Here is a 14,308-nt window from a genome sequence, read left to right as displayed (position 1 = left end):
TTTATTTTTTATAAATAACAAAATCTTTTATATCCAACCAATTAATTTCCCACCACTTTTCATAATATTCAGACTCCTTACTCCCCCATTGAGTTATACGATTATGGTTTTATTCTTAATCGGTTAGCAGTAAACGAAAGGAACGACGGAACAATTTTGGGGACCTAGTGTAACTTAACGCATAAACTCTATAGTTTTAGTTAGTTCCATATGATGTAAAGCTATTTTTCATGGTTAAGGGTTTTTAAATGAACTTTATTATAATATTGTAAGTTTTAACGATCATTAAAAATAATATATCTGATTTGAAAAAATATCGAATTCATTCAGTTGACAGGAAGAAGTGAACGAAATGTTCGAAGTGAACGGGTCTTTTGAAACACTGATCCGGATCACTCATTCACTTGACTGACCCGTTCGAATTGACACATCTCTATACATACCATGATCACCGCACGTACATATTCAGTCTCCTTCCGTGATATTCACAAGCTTTCAAGAAAAACAACCACCCTCTCTGCTAATAGTAATAAGGTGTCACGCCGAGTGAGAGTGCTATTGTCACAATCGCCCACTGCCACTGCTACCTTGTGCCTTGCTTCTATACTGCTGGAGTGTTATCACATTCATGATGTTATGTCTGCTGCTCTTTATCGTTCGGTCGGTCACTCACTACGCTCTTGACTTCTCTTTATGTTGTACAGTAGAGTGCTATTGTCACAATCGCCCACTGCCACTGCTACCTTGTGCCTTGCTTCTATACTGCTGGAGTGTTATCACATTCATGATGTTATGTCTGCTGCTCTTTATCGTTCGGTCACTCACTACGCTCTTGACTTCTCTTTATGTTGTACAGTAGAGTGGTAGTGTCACAATCGCCCACTACCACTGCTACCTCGTGCCTTGTTTCTATACTGCTGGAGTGTTATCACATTCATGATGTTATGTCTGCTGCTCTTTATCGTTCGGTCACTCACTACGCTCTTGACTTCTCTTTATGTTGTACAGTAGAGTGGTAGTGTCACAATCGCCCACTACCACTGCTACCTCGTGCCTTGTTTCTATACTGCTGGAGTGTTATCACATTCATGATGTTATGTCTGCTGCTCTTTATCGTTCGGTCACTCACTACGCTCTTGACTTCTCTTTATGTTGTACAGTAGAGTGGTAGTGGTTGAACCTTATCATCGGTTGTGTAGAAACTAACATATCAAATTAAAGATAAGAAGAAGACACTTACAGAAAATACATAAATACTTTTGAAAATATTTCTGGCTATAAAGAAGATTTTATTATAAAGTCTATTAAAAAAATTACATAAAAAGGAAAAGTTAAAATTGTGACATTGCATAAAGGTTATCACATCTTGTTTGAAACAGTATTTATTAAAATGTGGTATGATTTTGGAAATGTTTTTGTAATATATGAGTTTCACTAAACTTAATGTCAAATTATTTTGTAAGAAATTTGTTGCAATTTTACAATTAGGTACACAGAACTTAGTTAAAAATTATCCTTAAAGGCAAAATGTTATGAGAAATTAAGTAATTGAAGTTTGGGTCTGTAAATTTAATCTTTAGATAATTATATATAGTTGTTTATCTCTTATTTGGCAATAATTAAACCTAACAATTTTTTTTCTCTGTTTCAGTGCAATTATATTGTTTGTCATAGAAAATGTGACTTACAACATTTGTGATCAACGCTTTCATGAGTATGAAATAAGAAAACTAAATCCTGAAGTTAGAGTTATCAGACGAAATCTGACTGAGATTGGGAATTCTGCCAAACTGGGTGCCAACAAGGAACTCATCATGTGAGTACATTTCCTAAAAGTTAAATACGCACTTGTAGTAGTCATTGTGTGGTTGTACTTAACACACTTGCATCTCACACTCTGGTCTGCCATTAACCCTTTAAGTGCCAACGTCCCGTATATACGGACGTCAGCAATTTGTGCATAGAGTGCCAACGTCCGTATATACGGACGCCGGCCGTTTTGTGCATAAAGTGCCAACGTCCGTATATACGGACGTCTCGTTTTAGGTTTTTTTCTTGCCTTGTGTATCAACCAATCAGGTTATACTTTTCCTTGTTGTAAAGCGGAACATCTGTTTATACAATGAGGACATATCGATTTTTATTCGATATATCGAATGTTATATCGGTAATTTACATCTGAACGTCTGTGCTGTGAAGAGAAGCCAGACAGCTGACAGCACTGGTGCGTCTAATACCTCAGTTGGTTTTCATGGTTATGTTTGTTGTCAGTTTGCGTTTATTTTACTTAGACGTGTTTTCATTAGTTAATTTGTTTGTAATTGTTTTATTTTTTCATTTGAAAATGAACAGAGAAATACCCGAAATCGCCAGTAAGTTGAAGGGACAGTTAGGCAACTTCTTGAAGAGGATTATATAAGTGGTGATTTTCGTGTCTGATGTTGAAAACATTGAGAGTGACGATAACAGCAGTGATATTTTTGCTGATGACACTGATGTTGACCCGGACTATGTCCCCTGAAGATTCATTTGATCAACCCGGCCCTTCCCACACCGTATTAGGTAATCCTAGACTAACACTTAGCCGCTTTAAACCCGACCCCCTGTGTCGTCATCTAGCGATGATGAGGCTGATCCTAGGCCTAGTCCTACTCCACCACAATCTAGGCCTAGGGGAAGACCTAGGAAAAGACCTAGGAATGTACCAACTGATCAATCCAGTTCTGAAAGTGACTCAGAGGATGGTTCTGGGTGGGTAGATGTCGATGAAATAAATGACCAAGGATTCCAAAAGCCATTTGCCCTTCGGAGAGGTTCCTGGGATCAAACATGCACCCCCAAGAAACTCTTCTCCCATGACATACTGGCAATTATTTTTCACTGTAGGATTGTTAGATATTTTTTGTAAAATACACAAATCAATATGCAAAAAATTTTTTAGCCTACCATCAACAGTCCCCTAAAACCCCACAGTCGTGCCAAAAAACTGGAAACCCGTTAGCTTATTGAAATTCAGGCTTTCATTGCTGTTTTGATAAATATGGGCCTAAAGAAACAACCAACAATTTATAGTTACTGGTGGACAAGCTCTTCGCAATACATACCATATTTTTCAAGGATGTTCAAAACGAAACAGATTTCATGCAATTTTACAGTTTTTCCATATGGTTGACACAACTAATCTCGCTAAACCTGGCCAACCAATTACAATCCTTTGTGCTAGATTCGACCCCTTAGTTGACCATGTAAACCGTTTATATTCAAACATTATTTTACCCCTGATAAAAATATTTCTATTGATGAAAGCATCATTGCTTCTAAGGCTCACACACAACTTAGACAATACATGCCGAATAAAAAACCACAGATGGGGTATTAAACTTTGGATGCTTTGTGACGCAATGACACACTATTGCTAACAATTTTTTTGTTTACAGAGGATCGAAAGGAAGTGACAAAGACACTATTATGGAGAAAGGTTTAGGTTATTATGTTGTGGTGAAATTGTTGGAAATGGGAAATTTATTGAACAAGGGCCTATCACATATTTTATAGACAATTTTTTCACCTCACTCAAACTTGCAAAGTATTTATATACAAAATGTACAGCCCTAACAGGAACTGTTCGTTCCAACCGAAAAGGAATACCAAAAGATTTACTGCTAAAATTTGAAGTAGGAAAAACTAAATATAAGAGGAAAGATCATATGCTGATGGTTGGGTTTAGAGAGAAAAGCAGTCGCAAAAAAAAACAAGTGATTCTATTGTCTACAGATGACAAAGCAGGACAAACTCAAAAAACCAAGAGGCGCGCGGCACACAACATTAGTTATTAGCAATAAACCAAACATAATCAGGAACTACAATGCATTCATGGGGAGGTGTAGATGGCAATGACCAAATGTTATGTTTCCTATATGGATGACCGTAAGTCAATAAAGTACTGGAAAAAAGTTTACCTTCAGTATTTTCAACCGTATTATTTTAAATGCATATATTTTATACAAGTTGAATACCGATAAACCATTGACCAGAAATTTTATTTACTGTAAAAATTAGTTGAAGAGTTATCGAAAGATTGGCTTCTACAGAAGGAAGGGAGAAATTTCACACCTCCTGAAACTCCAAGAACGGCCCAAGGTGGTGGTGTGTGGTGACGCAGGCACACTGACCCCAGAGTCTTTTTTTTGAAAAACTACCCTCAAAAAAAAGAAAAAAACTGTTGTATATGCAGTAAAGCCAGTACGCAAGTTGGTGGCAAAAGGAAAAAAAGTAACTTTTATATTTGTAAAAAAATGTAAAAAGGGGGTGCACCCTTTGTGCTACCCGTTGCACTCCTGCTAAAGCTTGCAGTTTTGAAACTTTTGTATATACTGTACATAGACCTGAAAATATATATATTAGATATTATTCTTCTCTAAAGTAACAATAAATATCACAACCAGCTGAAAAAAATATTTTTGGTTGCTACAGAAAAAAAAATTGTTTACATAGTGGCTCAGTGATTGTGAAAACCCAAAAAACTTATGAAACGGAGACTTTTAAAAAAATAATTATAATTTCTATGTTTTACGAATCAAATTGAGTGTGTGTTTTTTTAAATTGTTCACAAATAGATAGACTTTGATATAAAGTGATTTACAACTGTTCTGAGATTTTTTTTTGTGAGGAGTTTTTCAGACCAAAGTTGGAAAATTCGAAAAAAAAAAAAATTTCTAAAGGTGAGTTTTTTCAAAAGTTATTATTTTTAGTTTTTTATCTAGCCTAATATTATATTTTATGAAACAGTATATTATCGTCAACAATATAAACCAAATTTGGAGTGATTTGGTCAAGAAATAACTAAAATATCATTATTTGACTAAAACGCTACAAAATAATGATAATTAGGCCCGGCACTTCTAAACATACACATATGAAAAAATACCCTGGCACTCTATGCATGGCAAAAAATAAAGACCCTGGCACTGAAAGGGTTAAAGTTGTATTTCACAAAATATAATTGCTGGTATATTCAGATTTTTTTCAGTTACAGTATTTCAAATCAAATGTCATATTTAATTTTAATAAAATTATTAAATAATTTTACTGTGAATATCTTTATATCAAAGGTTTTTCCACAGTTATTCAATTTTAAATATAACCTATCTTTAACTGTAACATTAATGAAAATTTCAATTACGAGGTGTGTTCAAAAAGTATCGCGAATTTTGTGTATTTTCAAAAATTAATTATTTATTCGTGAATATCTATTTTGTCCCCTTCAAAGTAATCCTCCTGGGATATTATACACTTGTGCCAACGTTTTTTCCAATCTTCGAAGCACTTCAAAAAAATCATTTTTTTGTATCTTGTTCAGCTCCTCCTTCGATGCCGTCCCTATCTCGTCAATCGTGGCGTAGCGTCGTCCTTTCATGGGCCTCTTCAGTTTCAGGAACAAGAAAAAGTCACAGGGGGCCAGATCTGGGGAATACGGTGGCTGCGGTATCATTATTGTGTTGTTTTTGGCCAAGAAGTCGCGTACATTCAGCGATGTGTGAGCAGAGGCATTATCATGGTGCAAAAGCCAATTTTTGTTTTTCCACAAATTCGGGCGTTTCTGGCGGATTGCTTCGTGCAAATTGTGCATAACTTGCAGGTAATATTCCTTATTCACCATTCTACCTTGTGACAAGAACTCATGATGCACCACGCCCCTGCAATCGAAGAAAACTGTAAGCAAAACTTTCACATTCGACCGAACTTGGCATGCTTTTTGCGGTCTTGGTTCGTGCGGCAGCTTCCATTGAGATGATTGAGCTTTGGTTTCCACGTCATAACCATAAACCCACGATTCGTCACCAGTTATGACCGTCTGGAGCAAATTCGGGTCGTCGCGGACTGATTCCAACATCTCATTAGCAATGTTCATGCGATGCTGTTTTTGATCGAAATTGAGCAATTTTGGTACGAATTTTGCGGCGACCCGTCTCATGCCCAAATTATCGATTAAAATCGAATGGCATGAGGCAATTGATATGCCTAGGTCCTCGGCAATTTCTCTAACGGTGATTCGACGATTGGCCAATACCATTTTCTTCACTTCATCAATTTTTTTGTCTGTTGTTGAAGTGCTCGGGTGTCCGGCACGCTCTTCATCGTTCACATCTTCTCGGCCTTCTGAAAACATTTTGTACCACCGATAAACATTGCTTTTGTCCAAAGTAGCTTCTCCGTATGCCACAGTCAACATTCAGAATGCATCCGTACACTTAATTTAGTTTTTCACACAAAATTTGATACAGGTTCTTTGTTCCATTTTTTTTAATAGGTAAAAATCGAAGACGAACCAAAACACGTGCAAGCAAAATCCATGAATGTTTTTAACTGGATTTGTATATAACATTTTTGGATTGTTTATTTAAACGATTACACTAAACATAATAAAATTTAAATTTTGTGAGAATATATTTTATTTTATCTTCAAAAATCTTATGTCTTACAATTTGAAAATGTTTATCCGGTAAACTTATTTAATGTTTGATACTTGTTTTAACTATTACAAGGCATCGTAATTAGCAGAATAAAATCAAGTATGCAGCAATAGGTTTCCCATTTTCTACATTAGTTGCCATGTTTCTAGTAGTTCAGAATGTTTTTCCCTGTACTTTTATCCAAATACAAAACCAAGCTTTAATATGATGACCATCCTCTAGCCCTAAAAAATTTTGTATTTTAAAATTTAAATTCTATATTAACAATGTAAAAAATTCTTATTTTAGACAGCATTTTTCGATTATTTATTACCATGTTACATTTAATTACTGCCAATCCGGAAATGTAATACTTTTCTGTATTGGTTTGTACCTGCTTATTATAAAGATGTTTTTAATACCTGTGTCATGGTTACGCTTTATCTCATAAAATCTGTATTACCCAATGAACTGTTTATAGAACCTCTGAACTGCATAGTAAATACAATTAATTTGGTCCAAATTTGAGACTTTTGTTCAACAAGTAAGTATTGGCATTGTAAACCACATTACGATCAATCTACGTCAGAAAATATTGTCATAATTGATAGACCAAAGAAACAGAAATATAATACAAATTTGTTATACATCTATAGTTTTAAACTTAAAAATTACAGCAATCCTACATAAATACAAAATGTCAACATGGGTCGGTACTTTATGCACCTTTTACTCCATCGACAACTGTGACACTGACACAAAGTTACAGGTTTCTTTTCTGTTGAAAAATCGTTATTTTTACATTTTCCTTATTACTATAATAAAGAAAAAAGTAAGTTTAACTTTTACTATGGATTGTTAAAAATATCTTCAACTAAAACAAAACGTTATGCACCATTGTATACATTCTTTGTTTAGTTATGTCAGCTGTCACTGAGTGGATCATCTATTTATCCTTCCCCAACTGCAGTGTTACCAGTGTGTAATTTAAAATTTATTCCAATTACTCCATAGAACACAGAAACAATGTTAAGACTAAATAGTGCTGATGATATCTCGAGAATATAATAAACTACTTGGTGGCAAATGGTCTTTCAAAGTATTTTATGTTACATAGCACTCTAGTGGTGAAATTATCTCATCAAAGTAGACCAGTAGGTTAATGGAACTAATTACTTATTATTAATGACTTGGAATCTTAACATTAGGTAATTATACTGTTACATGGAACAAAACTCAGGCCTGTAAATATTTAATTACTTCTACATTTGTTCTCGTTAACTATTTACTACAATTTATAAAAGATACTGAGCAAATATTTCAAATTTATTTAAATTGAATACATTAAAACTTATGCAACAAATTGTTGCAACTTTGACATGGAAGTTGATGCCGTTGTTGTGTGTTGTAGTGACGGAGACACTGTGGCTGTGGTGTACTATAGGGCAGGCTATGAACCAGGACACTATATGTCAGAGAGGGAGTGGGATGCCAGGTTACTCATTGAGAGATCCACTGCAATCAAATGTCCCAGCATCCACTACCATCTGGCTGGCACCAAAAAGGTATTGTCATAGAATATTTGAATCCTACATTCAAACATCATAGTTTACTAAATGATTAATTTCCCACTAACAGTAACGTTTAATGTTCCCCATGAGAGTTGACTTCTGTCTGATTTATGACCCTCCAGTTGAATCTACACTGGGTACAGCAAAAACCAAAGCGTCACTTACATTTGAGCAAGCTCATGTAGTCCAGATGCGGCACATCAGTAACCGTGAATGTCAAAGTATTGGGGTAAAAGGACTGATCGATGGGTGTCGTTTGCTGTGGAGAATGACTGTTGGAATGAGGGGATGCCTTCCTAAATGGTATAAGCTGTTGCTTGTCTAAATATGAGGGAGTACTGTCCCCTACCCATATTGACTAAAAGAGGCTGAAACAGAAATAGCCTCCCCTTCTTCCAAGGTGGCATAAGTGAGCTACAGATCGCGCTATCTATACTATGGGATCTCAACAGGAAGCCTGCACCACCAACCTTACTCATTCTGAATATCTTATTACTCTGACAAAACTCCTGTTAGGACTAAGTGCAATGAAGGGTTTCCTCCACTGTTGTCTTAAGTGGAGAAATAATTGATCAAACTATACCGACTCCATATTAATAAGTAGACAATTCATAACACAATACTGTACATAACGGATAGTACAAAACCTCAGTTCATTGAAGATCACTTATACATTATGTTAGTTTTATACAACATTTTAAAACAGACTACCGCTTGAACAATGATATGTGCATGTATATAATTACTATATTAAGAACAAAAACTATACTGAAATACAAGTAATGTTAAAAAAAATAATTAATGCAATTTCTTGTAGGTACAACAAGCTCTGGCTAAACCGGGGAGCTTGGAGAGATTCTTGAGTGACAGTAAAAAGATAGATGCTGTCAGACTCATATTCACAGGCCTATACTCCTTGGACCAAGTAAGTCACTTGCAATGTGAGTCAATAGTCATAGATACAATCAAGAAAGTTTCCAAAATACACAGTCCATGCTTTTGGCTTAATCCATGGTCAAATTTTACTATGGAAATTCAGGTAAGACTTAACCAATCAGTCAATTTTGAAAATAAGGCAATAATCTGATAACAAGGCCATTTAATAAATTAAAAGAATATGAAGTATTTATTATCATAAACGAGAGATAAATAAACAACAATTTACATGAAAATAAAAATTTAATCTGTCACTATTCATTACAATTTTTACACAGGCAAAATGCACAGACATGTAATAGAGAGGTAGTTAAACTAATCACTGCCCACCGGCCATGTACCCATGATGGATGGCATTTGTTTAGTTTGGTATCCTACTAACTGGAGTATCATCAGTTAAGGCCATATTGGAGATATTCAACATTCAGAAAACGTATATTTGATAATTGAAGTTATACTAGTAGAAAATAGAATACAATTTCCTTATAAACCACTTATTGGTTCTAGAGAATTCAGTTCAATTCAATTTCTTGCATAACAATTCTTACATCGTCTTCACCTCACCGAGATATATTCTTCTCAGTATGGAAGAAAAATATTAACATACTATGTAAACTCATTAAATTAATATTTAGAGACAGAGACTTAACCCTTTAAGCGTCATGAAAAATTGGACCTGATCTTTGATAAAGTTACAATTTTTTTTAAATTTCCAATGTGTAAAGTTAAATTTATTTTCGTTTCTGTATGTCAAAATAGAGTTATTTAACGGTAAATAAAATTTGTTTAGCTCTTTTTGAATTTCCTAGGCTAGAATAGCAGTGTAGTTGTCACTAATATTTTTATCATTTATTCAGTAAGTAGGGGAATGAAACACAGTTTTATAGATAAACATATACTATATTACAAACCAATAAAATTAGAAAGATACAAAAGTAGACAAAGAGTGTTTATTTGGTGGCAGGCTGTCACAACTGACATTCCGCGCGTCTCCCGTAAGCCACTGTTATCGCATGGACTTTGAACCTTCTTATCGCTAGGCAACCTGTAGGACAGCCTTGCGGGGCTTGAATTATGTTTCTTGCTTTCTGATAACATCCTTATGACCGTAGTAAAATATTAAAAAGTTTGGGGTTGACCAAGTAATTGCTCAGAATTACCAAATCTTCAAATTCCGAATCGTCTGGATTCGCCATTCACACGAATAATGGTAAAAAACCACTAATAAATATTGGAAACTGCTGTATATAATATGAATAATTTACTTTAAAAAGAATATAACACAACAGAAAATTAGTGATAACCGAAATACATATGTGTGTACCGGACGCTTCTCACTAACTAACTGACTAGATGCCTTGACGGGAGCTCCCGTCAATGACTTTGTGAAAGGCGCGGGGCCACGCCCGCTAGACAGTGTTTGGCCAATTAGAAACAACTGCCACTCCCATTGTAACAGAATTCGAGGAAGGGCAACCCGTCTGTATGTCGCATGACTACTAGAACCATCTAGCAGCAAAATATTCAACTAACAGCAGTAAGAAAATAAAGAATGCAAAAACGCGAATCCACGGCAATAACGTTTTGAGCTTGTAGTGGCCCTCCGCGGATCCGCGTCAATAACGCTGGAAAGGTTAAATAAAATAATCAAAATTTGTAGCACCTAGGCACCCTACCATGTGTTAGCCCACCAGTAAATAAATATGTTAAATATATGTACAATAAGGTGAAGAATTTTAATTGTTCTAAAAAATGTATGTAATTATATAGATTATTAGGCACTTATTTTAGAACCAGCTAATTTTCATAATATTAAATTATTAAGTATTACAATCCACATTAGCCATATTAGTCTTATAATATCTGCAGTCTTTTATAAAAGAAAATAATAAGAGAAGCAAAGTTACAATATTACTACTCACTGCTATTTTCTATTATAATACTCACTTTTCTTAGAACCAACAAGAATACAGACAACCTGACTATGTCATTTTGATTACAACATTTCTAATACATTATTATTATCATATATTACTTTCGTAATCTGACGAATTTCGGTAATTTCTCTAATAAAACATCTCAGAATTTTCACTGCTGTTTTTTCAACCTCTGATAACCTATAAAATATATATTTATATTGGAAGTGAAAACTGTTTTATGTTTAAACTTGAATAGTAGTAGTATATTATTAATTTTCAATGCAGTCATAAAAATCCTAACGATTCTTATACTCTCAAGAGAAATAATGGTTAGTTGGTACAGTACGCGCGCTGAAGGTTCGGCCCTGTCGTTGCCCTACCAACCAAATAAAAACATTGACTCTCCAATGATCCGTCACGGACGGCAATGTTTAATTCTCGCTCGACAATCAACTTATGGTTAGACCAACTTCCTGTACAAATAAAATTCTGAAACTTCGCAGATCTATTTTCCTGTTTACGCCAATGCTAATGGATGTATTAAGTTTCAATGTTTTATTACTTTTCTTCAATAAGATATATTTTTAAAATTAACTGTGCCAAAATTGTGATACAAAAAAGTTTGTATGTGAGGATTGTTTATATTATTGGGTCAGGAAACTTCCACCAGCGGAAAAGTTTTTCTGAATGAACTGAAGTTAATTTTAGATTTAACTTTTTTCAGATACATAGTTTAGGTTAGCTGTAACTTAGTCTGAAGTGGAATGTATCACCGACACCGCTGCCCTACAGTTTATGGCCCATTCACGTAAATGCAACACGGCAATACCATTTGAAAGTTTAACATTGAATCACTTTGCAATAGTTTATTTCTGAAAGAAAAAAACAAAAAAAACACTTTAGGCCATAGTGGTGATCTGCGATAAACTAAAAGTTTAAACTTTAATGAAATTATGTTGAATTTCATTGTATTATATTCGAATAGAAACTGTTTTGGGGTGTATTGTTTATACACTAATTTTATGACAGATGAATGAATACGAAACACTAATGTATAAAGAATTCTGAGAACAGGGACAATAAATATTCAGACTGCAGCGGGCCAAACATTGGCGGATGTCTGCAGAACAGTTGTTATATCGGGCAATCCACCCGTCCCCCGCCATAGTCCGCTCGGTTGACTCGGAGCCGAACCTTCAGCGTGCGTACTGTACTTGGTCTGGATTATAAGATAAACAGTAATAAACTTACCTCTTGAATTATTTGAAATCTGTTATCACTCAGTACAGTGCAGTTGTCCATTTCCTTGGGACAAACTTGACAAACGTGTTAAAATGCCTCTCCATTTGTTCTGTTATACAGGGTGTCCCATGAAGAAACTGTCAGGACTTGTTCTTACAGTGAAAATAACGAAAAAAGTTCATATACACATAGGTCCAGAAACGCTTAGTTAGTGAGCTATACAGGGTGAAAGATTTCGCCCAGATTTCAGTGCCACCGTTAAAAGGGAGCCCTATTAAATTATTTTGGGCGTTACCCAGGATGTAAAATTTTATGTATATTATGCAAATTGAACTGAAAAATTGAATAAAATTGGTACCAGACCTCTAGCTGCAGTAATTTTTAAAATATCTGAAGAAATACGCAAAATTCGGTGTCCAAAAACAAGTTTCATTTAGGTTTCAAGTAGATTAACTGTGTTAAATGTGTAACAAACACGTAAAATTCTTTAACAAAACTTGTAAAGAATTAATTTCTTAAGATAATGATTTAAAATAAGCCAGTAAAAATTGTACGTAAACGTTAAGAAAATCAATTTTTAATTAAATAAATAACGTACGAAGAATAGACAAAATCGGTTACACTTTTTTTTTACTGAATGTACATTTTTTATAAACTTTTATTTTTACTTACTATTGCAAAAAAAAATAAATGCTAACAAAATAACTAACCTTAGTTTAGTAACTGTTCGAAATTCCCTCCTTCACAATACACACAGCACTCTGTTCGACGTAAAATACTTGTGGTGGCTCTGCGAATTATGTCTGGATTGTTTCTTATACTGTCAAATGCGTTGCGAATTCTAACGAGTAATTCTTCCTTGGTATCAACTTTACGTTTATACACCATAGCTTTGATATGTCCCCATAAGAAGTAGTCAAGAGGTGATGATAAGTCAGGCGATCGTGATGGCCAGTTGATTGGTCCACCACGCCCAATCCAGTTCAAGAAATTAGCATTCAAATGATTTCTAGCTACTAAAGAAAAATGAAGAGTTACACCATCGTGTTGGAAAATCATTTTTAATCTTTTTTGTAAAGGGATATCTTCCAAAAGAGCGGGTAAATCATTTTTCAGAAATTGTTCGTACATATTTCCTGTTAGGTTTCCTTCAAAAACGAATGGTCCTAGAATTTTGTCATCAATAACGGCACACCAAAACATTAATGTGAAATCTGTGTTGGAAAAAGATTACTACGGTACCATGTGGATTTTCTTCGCTCCATAAATGACTATTTCTACAATTGAAGGACCCGTTTCTCGTGAAAGTTGCTTCATCAGTAAATAAAATTGAATTCACCCTATCAGCATTGTCTAGAAGCCAATGAGAAAAGTTTAACCGTAAGGGTAATCTGTCGGCAGCAAATGTTGTACCTTTTGCAGGTGAAAAGGATGAAGTCTCTATTTACGCAAGATGCGCTACACTTTGTTTCTCAATAAACCAGTGCGATACGCAATTCGCCTCGTACTAGTACCCGGGCTACGATGAATATGTTGAATCACTTGAAGTTCATCGTTAACGCAATGATGTGCCTGCCGTTCAACCGAAAACGAAATTGTTGGAAATGATCCATTCGTTCTTAAAAACTGAAACACTGAAGAAAAGGTTTTCGCATTCGGAATCCGCCTTGCAGGAAATCTTTCCTGATATTCACGTCGAGCAGCTTCCGCATTTCCATTAGCATATCCGTAACAGAACATTATGCCGGCATATTCTTCATTAGAAAATTGAAACGGCATATTAACTTTTATACTGTATCAATATTTACACTTAACTTATCTGTATGACACTTCAATATAAAATATTCAAAAAAAGTTCGTAATTGTGATTGTTGAACAGCTGTTAGTACTGCCAACCTATGAAAATAATATTTTTGTTACAAAAGTTGTAGAATAACGTAAATTAATTCGCAATTATTGTTAAGTTTCAGATTTTATGACACTAAAGTTTTTTTATAGTTACATTCATTAGAAAAAAATAGAAGAACGTTTCTATAAATAAAATCTATACATAATTATTTTCAATAATATTTTCAATAATTAACATGTTTTCTCCAAATATTAGGATGTACATTCAGTAAGAAAAAAAGTGTAACCGATTTTGTCTATTCTTCGTACGTTATTTATTTAATTAAAAATTGATTTTCTT

General features: G+C 34.5%; 1 protein-coding gene across 4 annotated transcripts in view; it reads left to right on the top strand.

The window, feature by feature from the left end:
* The window catches only part of LOC124361924 (glutathione synthetase-like), a 67,648-nt gene that overhangs the window by 42,385 nt on the left and 10,955 nt on the right, over positions 1-14,308 (top strand). For all 4 annotated transcript variants that reach the window (XM_046816007.1, XM_046815990.1, XM_046815998.1 and 1 more), the window contains exons 8-10: positions 1,652-1,816; positions 7,864-8,017; positions 8,841-8,948. In XM_046816007.1, coding sequence (XP_046671963.1) covers positions 1,652-1,816; positions 7,864-8,017; positions 8,841-8,948 — 427 coding nt within the window. The remainder of the gene's footprint in view (positions 1-1,651; positions 1,817-7,863; positions 8,018-8,840; positions 8,949-14,308) is intronic.

This window comes from Homalodisca vitripennis, chromosome 1, assembly GCF_021130785.1.
Source record: "Homalodisca vitripennis isolate AUS2020 chromosome 1, UT_GWSS_2.1, whole genome shotgun sequence".
Classification (NCBI taxonomy): Eukaryota; Metazoa; Arthropoda; class Insecta; order Hemiptera; family Cicadellidae; genus Homalodisca; species Homalodisca vitripennis.
This window is presented reverse-complemented; position numbering and strand designations above follow the sequence as displayed.